This window comes from Colobus angolensis, unplaced genomic scaffold (genome assembly GCF_000951035.1).
Source record: "Colobus angolensis palliatus isolate OR3802 unplaced genomic scaffold, Cang.pa_1.0 Scaffold266, whole genome shotgun sequence".
Lineage (NCBI taxonomy): Eukaryota > Metazoa > Chordata > Mammalia > Primates > Cercopithecidae > Colobus > Colobus angolensis.
The window spans coordinates 2,223,984-2,238,069 of NW_012115888.1; the positions used below are offsets into that span (position 1 = coordinate 2,223,984).

The following is a 14,086-nucleotide window of genomic DNA, read 5'->3' on the forward strand; positions in this document are numbered from 1 at the left end:
TTTGTATTTTTTAGTAGAGACGGGGTTTCACCATGTTAGCCAGGATGGTCTCGATCTCCTGACCTCGTGATCCACCCGTCTTGGCCTCCCAAAGTGCTGGGATTACAGGCTTGAGCCACCGCGCCCGGCCTTATTCCAAAATATTAAGCCAGCATCATTCTGATACCAAAACCTGGCAGAGATACAATAAAAAAAGAAAACTTCAGGCTAATGTCCTTGATAAACATTAATGCAAAATTCCTCAATAAAATACTGGCAAATCAAATCCAGCAGCACATCAAAAAGCTTATCCATCACAATCAAGTAGGCTTCATCCCCGTGATGCAAGGCTTGTTCAATATACACACATCAATAAATGTGATTCATCACATAAACAGAACTAAAGACAAAAACCACATGATTATCTCAATAGATGTAGAAAAGACCTTTCATAAAATTAAACATCACTTCATGTTAAAAACTCTCAACACACTAGGTATCGAAGGAACATACCTCAAAATAATAAGAGTCAGATATGATAAATCCACAGCCAATATCATACTGAATGGTCAAGGGCTGGAAGCATTTCCTTTGCAAACTGGCACAAAACAAGGTTGCCCTTTCTCACCACTCCTATTCAACACAGTACTGGAAGTCTTAGCCAGAGTAATCATACAAAAGAAATAAAGGGCATCCAAATTGTTAAAGAGGAAGTTAAACTGTCACTGTCTCCAATGGTGTGATTATATACCTAGAAAATCCTAAAGACTCATGTAAAAAGCCTCTAGATCTGTTAAACGAATTCAGTAAAATTTAAGGATACAAAATCAAAGTATACAAATCAGTAGCACTGCTATAAACCAACAGTGACCAAGCCAAGAATCAAATCAAGAACTCAACCCCTTTTATAAAAGCTGCAAAAAATAAAGTACTTAGGAATATACCTATCCAAGGATGTGAAAGACCTCTACAAGGAAGAGTGCAAAATATGGCTGAAAGAAATCATAGATGAAAGAAACAAATATAAAAACATCCCATGCTCATGGATGGGTAAAATCAATATTGTAAAAATGACCATACTGCCAAAAGCAATCTACAAATTCAATGCAATTTCCATCAATATTCCATTATCATTCTTCACAGAACTAGAAAAAAGCTATTCTAAAATTTATATGGGAGTATAAAAGAGCCTGCATAGCCAAAGTAAGGCTAGGCACAAAGAAGGAATATGGAGGCATCACATTACCCAACTTCAAATTATACTACAAGGTTGTAGGTACCAAAACAGCATGCTACTGGTATAAAAATAGGCATATAGACCAACGGAACAAAATACATAACCCAGAAATAAAGCCAAATACTTACAGCCAACTGATCTTCGATAAAGCAAACAAAAACATAAAGGAGCGAAAGGACACCCTATTCAACAAATAGTGCCGGGATAATTGGCAAGCTTTATATAGAAGGGTGAAAGTGGATCCTCAACTCTCACCTTATACAAAAATCAACTCAAGATGGATCAAATACTTTAAATCTAAGACCTGAAACCATAAAAGTTCTAGAAGGTAACATCAGAAAAACTCTTCTCGACATTAGCTTAGGCAAAGAGTTAATGACCAAGAACCCAAAAGCAAATGCAAGAAAATCAAAGATAAATAGATGGGACTTAATTAAACTAAAAAGCTTCTGCACGGCAAAAATCTTAATAATAATCAGCAGAGTAAACAAACAACCTATAGAGTGGGAGAAAATATTCACATACTATGTATCTTACAAAGGAATAATGTTGAGAATCTACTAGGAACTCAAACAAAGCCGCAAGGAAAAGAACAAATAATCCCGTCAAAAAGTGGGCTAAAACATAAACAGGCAATTTTCAAAAGAAGATACGCAAATGGCCACCAAATATATGAAAAACTGTTCAGTAATGATCAGGGAAATGTAAATCAAAAGCACAATGCAATGCCACCTTACTCCTGCAAGAATGGCCATAATTAAAAAATCAAAAAATAATAGATGTTGTGGTGGATGAGGTGAGGAACACTTTTACACTGCTGGTGGGAATGTAAACTAGCACAACCACTATGCAAAACAGTGTGGAGATTCCCTAAAGAACTAAAAGGAGATCTACCATTTGATCCACCAATCCCACTACTGGGTATCGGCCCAGAGAAAAATAAGTCATTATATGAAAAAAACACTAACACTTGCATACACATGTTTATAGCAGCACAATTCACAATTGCAAAAATATGAAATCAGGCTGGGCGCAGTGACTCATGCCTGTAATCCCAGCACTTTGGGAGGCCGAGGTGGGTGGATCATGAGGTCAGGAGATCAAGACCATCCTGGCTAACATGGTGAAACCCCATTTCTACTAAAGATACAACAAATTAGCTGACATGGTGGCAAGCGCCTATAGTCCCAGCTACTCGGGAGGCTGAAGCAGGAGAATAGTGTGAACCTGGGAGGCGGAGCTTGCAGTGAGCCGAGATCGCGCCTCTGCACTACAGCCTGGGTGACAGAGCGAGACTCTGTCTCAAAAAAAAAAAATAAAAGAAAGAAACCAGTCAATGCCTATCAACCGGGTCGATAAAGAAAATGTTTTTTATATATACTTATGTATATATATAATATATATATGTGTGTGTGTGTGTGTGTGTGTATATATATATATATATACACATACACATACCACTAAATACAACTCAGCCAAAAATAGGAAAGAAATAATGGTGTTCCCAGCAACCTGGATGGAATTGGAGACCATTATTTTAAGTGAAGTAACTCCAGAATGGAAAATCAAACATCATATGTTCTCACTTATAAACGGGAGCTGAGCTACAACAACACAAAAACATAAGAATGTTACAATGAAACTTGTGGACTTGGGTGGAAGGGTGCAAGGGGGTGAGGAATAAAAGGCTACACATTGGGTACAGTGTACACTGCTCAGGTGACGGGCACACCAAAATTTCTGAAATTTTGTGCATTAAATAACTTATCCATGTAACCAAACACCACCTGCTCCCCAAAAACTGCTGAAATAATAATAATAATAAACAAACAAAAAGAAAACAGGAACATATACACCATGGACTGCTATTCAGCCATAAACAGGAATGAAACTATATCATTTCAGCAACTTGGATGGAACTGGAGGTCATTATTCTCTGTAAAGTAACTCAGGAATCTACAGGCAAATAGTGCACCATCTCACCTAGAAGTGAAAGCTAAGCTATGGGTCCACAAAGGCATGCAGTGTAGTATACTAAACATTAGAGACTCAGAAGTGGGGAGGGTGAGAGGAGGCTGACGGAGGAGAAACTGCATGTTGAGTAAAATGTAAACTAACTGGGTGATGAGTGCACTAAAATCCCAGACTTCAACACTATACAATTCATCTATGGAACCAAAGACAACTTGTACTCCTAAAGCTATTGAAACACACTTAAAAAAATTTAACAACAAAACAATAATAATAATAAGCTCAAATTTTAAAACACTCATATGAACTTATTTTGTAAGTACGGATATCATGGAATCTCTTGTTCTGTGTGCCGTACCTACATGGAATTGGGCATTAATTTCTACTACAGGGATCACAAAAGTCTTTTAACGGTGTATTTGAATAGAATTCACAACTACACAATTTATCTGTGGAACCTAAAACCACAGGTACCCCTACAAATATTGAAATAACAAAATATATTCAATGTTTTCTTAGCTCAGCTGTGACCTCAGGTTGGCTTCTCAGGACCTCATGGCATTCCCATCATGGACAATGGCAGGATAGCTCAGCTCAGGCTCCCTTCCCCCTTCAAAGGGGAAAAGGAGCTTGAGGGGGCTGAGGGGAAAACCAGTGACAGTCACATGTGATTCTTGCCTCAGGAAAGCTTTGGCTTATCCGGAGTCAAATCTGCTGGAGGCTACAAGAAGATTTTCATGAGTGTCACTTTTGGGGAGAAAATGTCACAGGAGAATCCCTGACAGAGAAGTGACCATTTCCAATTTTTCAAATTTCCATACCCCCTCCAATCCCCTTCCGGACCACTTCATTCTCAAAGGAACTGATAAAACCTCACGATCTCATGCCTTGGTGTTTGGGAGCAGATGTGTAAGTTGGCTAACTTTCGACTTTGCTAAAAAATTTTTTTCACTGTCAATATTTCCATGACGATGGAAAAATGTAAACTTTCAGATTATCTTTCATACCTAGAACTTTAGGTGACCCACCCACCTACCATCCCTCCCACAAGGCACATGCCACAGGTTTGTCCCTCCCTTGGGTGTGTGCAGAACCCGGGGACTTGATTGGATTTTCACAACCCTGATGAGCTTGAGGATCTAGTGAAGCAGGGAGTACAATGGAAGTTAGCTGGGTGGGTTTAATGCAATCATCTGAGCCCCTTATAAGAGGCAGGGCTTTACTGAGACCACAGAGATCTCCAGTCAGAAAGAGACTGCCTGCGAGGGAGATTCCTGGCCGCTGCTGTGAAGACCAAAGAAACCCAGGACCCTGTGGGGAGGCTAAACAGCCCAGCTTCTGCCCCACAGACCTGAGAGCTGGTAAGTCTGGGGCTAGGTTTGCAGGGACTAAGTGTGTAGGAGGGTCATGCGCATGGATCTCAACTCACAGGCTCTTTGAATCCTGTCCACAGCACCACTGCCCTCGCTCTCTGACGCCAGCACCGCCTGCAGCCGGCCAGGCTCAGTCCAAGGAGAGGAGAGAGGCTACAGCCCAGCCCATGGCGCGCACCAAGCAGACCGCCCGCAAAGCCACCAAAGCCACCGACTGGCAGGCCCCCAGGAAGCCCATGGCCACCAAAGCCCCAGGCAAGAGGTTGCCACCTAGAGGAGGGATCAAGAAGCCTCACCGCTATAGGCCTGGCACCCTGGCGCTACGCGAAATCAGAAAGTACCAGAAGTCCACGCAGCTTCTCCTGCGCAAGCTGCCTTTCCAGCGCCTGGTGCGCGAGATCGCCCAGGCCATCAGCCCGGACCTGCGCTTCCAGAGCGCGGCCATTGGCGCCCTGCAGGAGGCCAGCGAGGCCTACCTGGTGAGCCTCTTCGAAGATACCAACCTGTGTGCCATCCATGCTAGGCGCGTCACAATTATGCCCAGAGACATGCAGCTGGCCCGCCGCATCCGCAGAGAGGGTGCTTAAGGACCCAAAGGTAGCTAAGCATAGGATTGGGAGTGGAGCCAGGCAGAAATCAGGTCTTGGTGGTGGTTCTGTGTGCTTTTGTCAATGTCTAATCTACCTTGAGGGTCGTAAGGCACTAGTGTCAGGTGGGAATGTTTCAGTGAGCGAGTTTCAGCACTTCAACTCTACATCCATTTTCAAGAAACCTGTTCATTTTCACTGGAACTACGCCTGTGTTTAGACTACTTCAAACCAAATAAATCTCTTCCTGATGGCAACTGGGTGATGTTTGTTTAACTTAATCAGTAGATGAGATCCGCACTTTGACTTTTCCGTATGCAGCTCTGTGTTTGCAATGTTCCCTGTGTCCTGGGCTGTTCCTACTAGTTTGCTATGAACACACATTCAACTCCACTTTCTAAAATACCAATAGACTCTCTCTGTCCACAAGGCACTTCACATTATGGGAGGCAGTGTGACTGTGTTTGTGGGTAGGAAAGGGAAAGAGGAAGCCTTTAGAAGTCTGATGCTGTCCATCTCTGGCAGTTCAGCATCCTAGAACGTGGTCACATCCGTGGCCATGACTGGAATGACCCAGGTGTTGGTAGGGGAGGTAGTAGGAGAGGCCCCAGAAGCCTATGAGATGTGAGGAGACACACCCCCACTGCAGCCAAACCATTTGAGGCAGGCAGACTGTACGTTCAAGTTTAAGGGACACTTTTATTTATTTAATATTTTTTTAATTTTATTTTATTATTATTTTTCTGGAGACATAGTCTGGCTCTGTCGTCCAGGCTGGAGTGCAGTGGCCAGATCTTGGCTCACTGCAAGCTCCGCCTCCCGGGTTCATGCCATTCTCCTGCCTCAGCCTCCTGAGTAGCTGGGACTATAGGCAAGGGCCACCACTCCCAGCTACTTATTTTGTGATTTTAGTAGGGACCGGTTTCACCGTGTTAGCCAGGATGGTCTAGATCTCCTGACCTCGTGATGCACCCGCCTGGGCTCCCAAAGTGCTGGGATTACAGGAAGGAGCCACTGCGTCCAGTCTACTTTTCCTTTTCCTTTTTGTTTTGAGACGGAGTCTCGCTCTGTCTCGGTTCACTGCAACCTCCAACTCCCTGGTTCAAGCGATTCTCTTCTCTCAGCCTACTGAGTAGCTGGGATTACAGGCAAGCACCACCAGGCACAGCTAATTTTTGTATTTTTAGTAAAGGCACAGTTTCACTATGTTGGCCAAGATGGTCTCAATCTCCTGACCTCGTGATCTGCCCACCTTGGCCTCCCAAAGTACTGGGATTACAGGCAAGAGCCATCATCACGCCCGGCCTACTTTTTTTTTTTTTTTTCTTTTGAGATGGAGTCTCATTCTGTATCCAGGTTGGAGTGCAGTGGCATGATCTCGACACACTGCAACCTCTGACTCCCTGGTTCAAGCCATTCTCCTGCCTCAGCCACCCAAGTAGCTGGGACGACAGGCAAGTACCACCATGTACAGCTAATTTGTTGTATTTTTAGTAGAGACGGGGTTTCACCATGTTGGCCAAGATGGTCTTGATCTCCTGACCTCATGAGCTGCCCACCTCAGCCTCCCAAAGTACTGGGATTACAGAGGGCCACATTTTTAACAAGTACCAAAAAATCATGTGATCTTAGACTCAAGGCCAGGAAAGAAATCCTGGGGGGAAAAGTACTTGCTCCACGTTTCCTATGACAGAAGACTTTGTGAGCCAGAGCTTCAGTGTCTCAATCTACCGTGAATTTACCCACAATTTTAATATCTTCCTCAAACCCTTAAATTAGCCACATCTGGATGAAGGAAGCAACCTATATCATAATCATTTTGGCTAAATATTCGGATCATTTCTGACATCTGAGTTTTTTTCTACATCTTCCTATTTGGAATAATAAACTTGTATGGGCCTTTAGCACCCTCCGGACAGCAAACTGCTCTGAAAGAGAAACCCCTTCCAAGAGACTATGGTGATTTCACACTGAAGACAGAAGTTGCTCTGCCTTAGGACTGCTTTTTATGGGATTTATTTTCTTATCATGATCAGTTACTAGTTCATACTTTCTGTTGAATTTTTTTAAAGGCACTATTGATGAGATTACGGCTTTCTCATAAACAATACTTCTTTGCTGAAAGTGGATTGAAATAAACAGAACTTAAATTTTTCAATGCTTTTCACGTACAAGAGTTGAACATGGCATGGTAGCTGAAGGAGTAGGAGGTAGATTTTGAGAAACATGATTTTTTCAGTTTAGATCATTTCAAATTTTTTGTTTTTATCCAAACTACAGAAAGTTTTAATGAGTTGTCAATTCAAAGATCATTACAAAAAATTTTTTGAAGCTAAATCACAATGTAATTTTTGAATTATGATCTAAAAAAAATTGAATAATTGGATGGCATTGCTGTGACAAAACAAAGTTTTTCAGCTCTTTCATCTTTAAAAACAAAAACCTGATGTTGAATCGTCTTGTTTTACCAAACAGTAGTATGCCCCCTTGAATATGTGACTAAGAAAAACTAATTAAAAATTAAAAACAACTTCATCTATCTCATTAATATGTTCATATAAAAGAAAATATATCCTTATCAAATAGACTGCTAGATATTCCTAGACTCGGCACTAACTTGAAATTGTATGACATGTCTCTCCAATATTCGTGACTTACTAAGCTATTAAAATGATCTGACTCCATTCATTTTGTGAGAGCATGGCACCCTTCTCCGCTATATATGAAAGTTACCACTCTACTTTATATCTTTCTTCATAGAAAACATAATTCCATCAAATTATTATTTAAACTTGTTTAATCGGGGTACAACCTTTTGATTACTTGTACCTTTGAAGACCAAGCCCTAGATAGTTTGCGCTTGGAAACAGTGCAGCTAGATTATTTAAACTTTATTTGGACACAGGCTAAGTACTTTTGGGGGGCAAAGGCAGGCAGAGCAGATGTTAAGGTTATTCCAGAGTGATTCTAAACTATTGAAAATAACTGTGAAGTTGTAGGCTATACACAGTGGGTCATACCTGTAATTCCAGCACTTTGGTGGCTCTCTTGAGGTCAGGGGTTCAAGACCAGCTTAGCCAACATGGTGAAACTCCATCTCTACTAAAAATACAAAAATGAGACAGTGTGATGGCACATGCCTGTAATCCCAGCTATTCTGGAGGCTGAGGCAGGAGAATTGTTCGAACCTGGAAGGCAGAGGATACAGTGAACTAAGACCATGCCACTGTATGCCAGCCTGGGCAACCCAGCAAGACTCCATCAAAAAAAAGGAAAAGAAAGGAGGGAGGGAAGGAAGGAAGGAAGGAAGGAAGGAAGGAAGGAAGGAAGGAAGGAAGGAAGGAAGGAAGGAAGGAAGGAAGGAAGGAAGGAGAGAGAGAGAGAAAGAGAGAGAGAGAGAGAAGCTGTGAAGTGCAGTTCCTTCATTTGTTAGTCATCTCCTCACTACCTCACCAGTTCCAACCAGAGGCCGCATTTTTCTAGGTGGTCTCCAAATGTACATTATGAGGTAGACTTTAATAATGACAATGAAGCTCTAGGAAAACTTACATTGTTATTAACATGTAATACAACCAGCCATGAAAACTGTCAAAGATTTTTCCTGGAAAGATGTAACTTTCTACAGATTTTCTTCTTGACAACTGTGGCTATGTGATATTACACATTGAGAAGATTTAGAATGTGTGGGGACACTGAACCTTGTCAGCTAATCTGGGTTTCCTCTCTGAAAAAACAACACTGTGTTTCTGCTCCTGAACTGACCTCTGAGACCTTGATGGGATCTTGCTTCTGTCTTCAGCAGTTCAGCTTTACTCAGACTCCACGAAAAGCATTCAGTTCTATGTGGGGGCCAGAAAAATGTTCTAACCTTGTGTGTCCAATCACTACCCTCACGGCTGCCTGTAGATTTTTGCCCCACCTCAGGTTGCTTGGGCAAGGTTCTCTTTACTTCTAGTGTTCAGAGAGCACTAGACCTGCCACATCGGCCGGAACACAGCTTCTGAGACTCCCCAGTGCCATGGAAAAAAGAGCAGAGAGCAGTATAAAGACTGGGTGATATCGAGGCCCTTGGATCTTACTTATTTTGGTTGCTACAGTACTTCAATTTCTGAGAGAGCCCTCCCAACTCCATGAATTCTTCCAAGAATCTGTACCTTCCACATGCCTCCCTTAGACCTAGTAGTCTAACTTGTTATATGCCATTGCAAGAAAGTTAATTTAAAAAGGAAAGCCAAGTAATGTCAAAATATGGTGGTGTGAAACAGAATGTACCCGTTCTTGGTACAGTTTAAAAGTTTCTGTAATACTCACCCAGTCAAAGACAGGTTCTATGTACCATAAGTACCATTTGAAGAGCAAAAGCTAAGTTTCAAAATAAATAAAGCAACAATTTTGAGGGGGTATCTGTGGCATCAGGAAAAAATACTTGATGGTACCCTGTGTTCAATATTAGAAATGAATTGGAAAGGGCTTTTAGATCCTCTTTGCTCCTAGTCTGCAATTGAGGGGGCACAGGGCAAAGATAGACCCGCAGAACTGCTATCATCAGTATTGGCGAGCTGTGCTGGGAATGTTCACAATAATTTGATAATAACCCTCAGATCTTTATTTTATGACAAAAAGTCTTCATTGCCATGATAGAGGCAAAGTAGAGTATGTATAAGAAGACTATGGGATACCTTTATATCTCATGATGAACCTACTTTCTTCCATATCACAAAGGTAAAATCGAACATAACAAAGGTAAAGTAGAGTATACACAGGGAGACTATGGGATGACTTTATAACGCCTGTGGAACCTACTTTGTTCCATATCTCATTCATTTCTTCTCTACGTTGCCGTGCTCAGGTTGGATTTTCTGAGCAAATGGCCTCCAGAAAGCATAACATCAAGAATACTCTGTGACAGTGTTTTCAAATACATGTGGGTGCCTCTGGAGGAACGGGTAATGTGACCACATGAAGCAAACCTGAGGGATCAATCAGCTCTCTCTACATGTGTCCTTTAAAGCGTGGATGATCACGACCAACGGGTGTTCACAGACAGGTGGTTTTCGTCATTTGTTCCTCCCTCCCTAGTCTTATACAATTACCCTATGCTACGTTAACTGCCAATAATGTAGACGACCGCTTGCTGACATAAAGCAAAGGCAGGAGGAATACACACGAGAAGAGTCAAATAAGAGAAAGCAACACTTTCTGATTTTGTTTTTATTTCCTAAGTTTGGAAACAGTTCACTGATGGGTAAAAAAAATCCATACGAGAATTTAAACGACATACAAGGATGACAATTGCAGCGCTCCTCCTCAGGCACAGCCTCCGGGGCAGAATAACACGAGGGAAAAGTCTCCGCAGGCTGCATTTGTTGAAACCAGACCTAATCATCAAAGTTAAGACACAGCAACTCCGGGCTTCAGCATAAAACCATACAAGCCCCTGCAAGAGGTGTCCCCCTCTGAAAGCATCTCCCCGCCCACAAACGACTGAAGGCCCATGCTCCCATCTCCTTCCCACTAGGCGCACACAGAAAGATGCCTCTCTATGCCCTAGGAAGCAGAAATATGTAGTCGAAGTGACTAGGAAACAAGTCACTGTCCTCATCTGGGGAAGACAAATGTCAGTCTGTGAAAGACGTTAAAGTCCTACGTCAACCCTGGGTAGACTGAGATGCAGAAGCTCCAGCAAACACAGTCCTGCGGTGGGAAGATGGATGCAGCACTTCGTCCTTCACGAACAGGCCTGTCCCTCTGGCCGTGGGCCTAAAAGAACATGGTTTTTCTGGCGTTGCCGTTGGGGAAGAGGCCCTTGGGCTTTAACCTGCGAACAGCCTCCCTTAAATGCTTGGGCTGAAGCGGGGGCGTCTCTCCCCACATCTCACACACGTCCAGGGCCTCCTCCACCACCTCTCCAACCAAGACCTTGGCTATTCCAGCCATGGCAATGGCCGTGTTCTCAGACACCGAGCTGCCGCTGATAGACCGCATCAGACGTGCGATGCGTGCTTTCGGGAAAGCTGAGCGGCGCCACACTTCATAGCGGGCCAGCTGCTCCTCGGACATGGCGGACAGCAGGGTGGTCATCCTCTGAGCCTCCTCTGCATCCACGGTGGGCTTCCTCTCCTTCTTTCCTTTGGTGTCTGTTTTCAGTCTTTTGGCGGCAGGAGGAGCTGAGGCCGAGGCTTCATTGGCACCTTCCGCGAGGTCCGTGACAGCCTGACCGGCGAGCTCACCTTCCCGATCCCTGGGTTCTTCCACGTTCCCATCTAGGTCCTCAGGGATTGCAACCTCGTTGCCGCCCTTCGGACCTCGGGGCATGGCGAACATCTCAGCAGACACACCTGCTTGCCTGCCCGTCTCCATGGGTGGGATTCTTCAGCTGCTGTGTTTCTGCTGAGCCACAGTTTAGCCACAACTGGACACAACTCCCTGCCTCCCGCTCCCACACACAAACATACACGCAGGTTGTCTCGCTTCCGCGACGTGGAGAAACTTGTGGATGGAGGGTACACTAGTTTGTGATCAACGCACAATAAATTCTCGTCAATTCTGAGTCTTTAAAACAAACCCCCAACTCCCAGGTCAGAAGTTCTACCGAACCGAGTGACTGCCTCCTGCTCCGAGTCACACGGGGGATTTCCAGGGAGGGTCCGACTGTGCTGTGCGGTCGTTGCCTTCACCTGAGAAGGGTCTGGCTTCGATCTGATTCGAGTTGGTGGCAGAATTCAAGGCCTTAGGGTTGTGAAACCCAGGCCCACTTGTTTGTTCTGCCTGCTGCTGGGAGGATGCTCTCAGCTCCTACAGGTGTTGACCGGGTCTGCTCTGCGGGGCTCCCTGGGTCTGCACAGCCAGTGCCGAGGAATCTCCCTCAGGGAATGCAAGCTCAGGGAGGTTCAGTCCCTTATAAAGAGTTCAGATGATTGAATTAGACCCAGCCCTTAACAGCTACTGGGTCAGGGTATCCTTAATCTAATCAGGGATTGGGCGGCTCATCAATTCACGGCTCCGCCGACACCCAAGGGAGGGGCAGATGTAGGGCGAGTCTCTGAGGGGCGGGAAATGCAGGGGGCGTTTCAGAATTCTGTCTTCCTCACGGAATCGCGAAGTTCACATCTCACCACCACAGCAACACAAAAGCATTCCCAGTAAAAATGAGACCTTTCATGAAGTTGCACATTAGGACACTTAGATGTTTGAGGAAAAAAATGTCTAACTCATAGGGAAACAAGTGGTTTATCAGATGCTCTGAAAAGGAACTGGGCTGGGTGAGGGGAATATGAAAATATTATTTCAATTCTATTTTATTTATTTGTGTATCTATTTACTTATTTATCTTTGAGACAGAGTCTCGCTCTGTGCCCCAGGGTGGATTGCAGTGGCCTGATCTCAACTCACTGCGACCTCCACCTCCCGACCTCAAGCGACTCTCCCGCCTAAGCCTCCAGAGTAGCTGGGAATAAATGTGCGCACCACCACGCTGGGTTAATTTTTGTATCTTTTAAAGTAGAGACAAGGTTTCACCATTTTGGCCAGGCCGGTCTTGAACTGCTGACTTCAAGCGATCTGTCCCCCTTGGATTCCCAAAGTGAATGGGAATGCTCACAAAGTGTGCTGCGAATGCTCACAATGATTGGATACTAAACCTCAGACCTTTATTTCATGATGGAAAAGTCTTCTTTGCCATAACAAAGGTGAAGAGGAGTACGTCCACACAGACGTTGGGACAACTTTACAACTCCTGATGAACCTACTTTGTTCCGTATTGTACAGGTAATATGGAACATAACAAAGGTAAAGTAGAGTGTATACCAGGAGCCTGTGGGATGGCTTTATAACTCCTGTGGAACCTACTTTGTTCCATATCTCGATAATTTCTTCTCTACGTTGCCGTGCTCAGGTTGGATTTTCTGAGCAGATGGCCTCTAGAGAGCATAACATCAAGAATACTCTGTGACAGTGTTTTCAACTAAATGTGGGCGCCTCTAGAAGCACCGGTAACGTGACCACATGAAGCAAACCTGAAGGATCAATCAGCTCCCTCTACATGTGTCTTTCAAAGCGCGGATGATCACTACCAACGGGTGTTCACAGACGGGTGGTTTTTGTCAGCTGTTCCTCCCTCCCTAGTCTTATACAATTACCCTATGCTACGTCAATTGCCAATAATGTAGACGACCGCTTGCCGACGTAAAGCAAAGTCGGGAGGGATATACATGAGAAGAGTCAAATAAGAGAAAGTAACGCTTTGTGATTTTGTTTTTGTTTCCTCAGTTTGGAAACAGTTCAGTGATGAGTCAAAAAAATCCATAGGAGAATTTAAACGACATACAAGGACAAGAGTTGCAGCGCTCCTGCTCGGGCACGGCCTCCGGGAAAAAATAATACGACGGAAAAGTCTCCGCAGGCTGCATTTGTTGAAACCAGACCTAATCACCAAAGTTAAGACACAGCAACTGCGGGCTTCAGCATAAAACCATACAAGTCCCCCTGGAAGAGGTGTCCCCCTCTGAAAGCATCTCCCCGCACACAAACGACTGAAGGCCCATGTTCCCGTCTCCTTCCAACTAGGCGGACACAGAAAGATGCCTCTGTATGCCCTAGGAAGCAGAAATATGTAGTCGAAGTGACTATGAAACAAGTCACTGTCCTCATCTGGGGAAGACAAAATCCATACGAAAATTTAAACAAAATACAAGGACGACAATTAAAGCGCTCCTGCTCAGGCACAGCCTCCGGGGCAGAATAACACAAGGGAAAAGACTCTGCAGGCTGCATTTGTTGAAACCATACCTAATCATCAAAGATAAGACACAGCAACTCCGGGCTTCAGCATAAAACCATACAAGTCCCCTGGAAGAGGTGTCCCCCTCTGAAAGCATCTCCCCGCCCACAAACGACTGAAGGCCCATGCTCCCGTCTCCTTCCGACTAGGCGGACACAGA

The 14,086-nt window shown here is 44.2% G+C and overlaps 1 protein-coding gene across 1 annotated transcript in view; it reads left to right on the forward strand.

Annotated features, from left to right (window-relative positions):
• The first annotated feature begins 4,727 nt into the window (after positions 1–4,727).
• Positions 4,728–14,086, forward strand: part of LOC105515632 — a 15,454-nt gene continuing 6,095 nt past the window's right edge. The window contains 1 exon segment of the mRNA XM_011947460.1: positions 4,728–5,139. Within this exon segment, the coding sequence (XP_011802850.1) occupies positions 4,728–5,139 (412 nt within the window).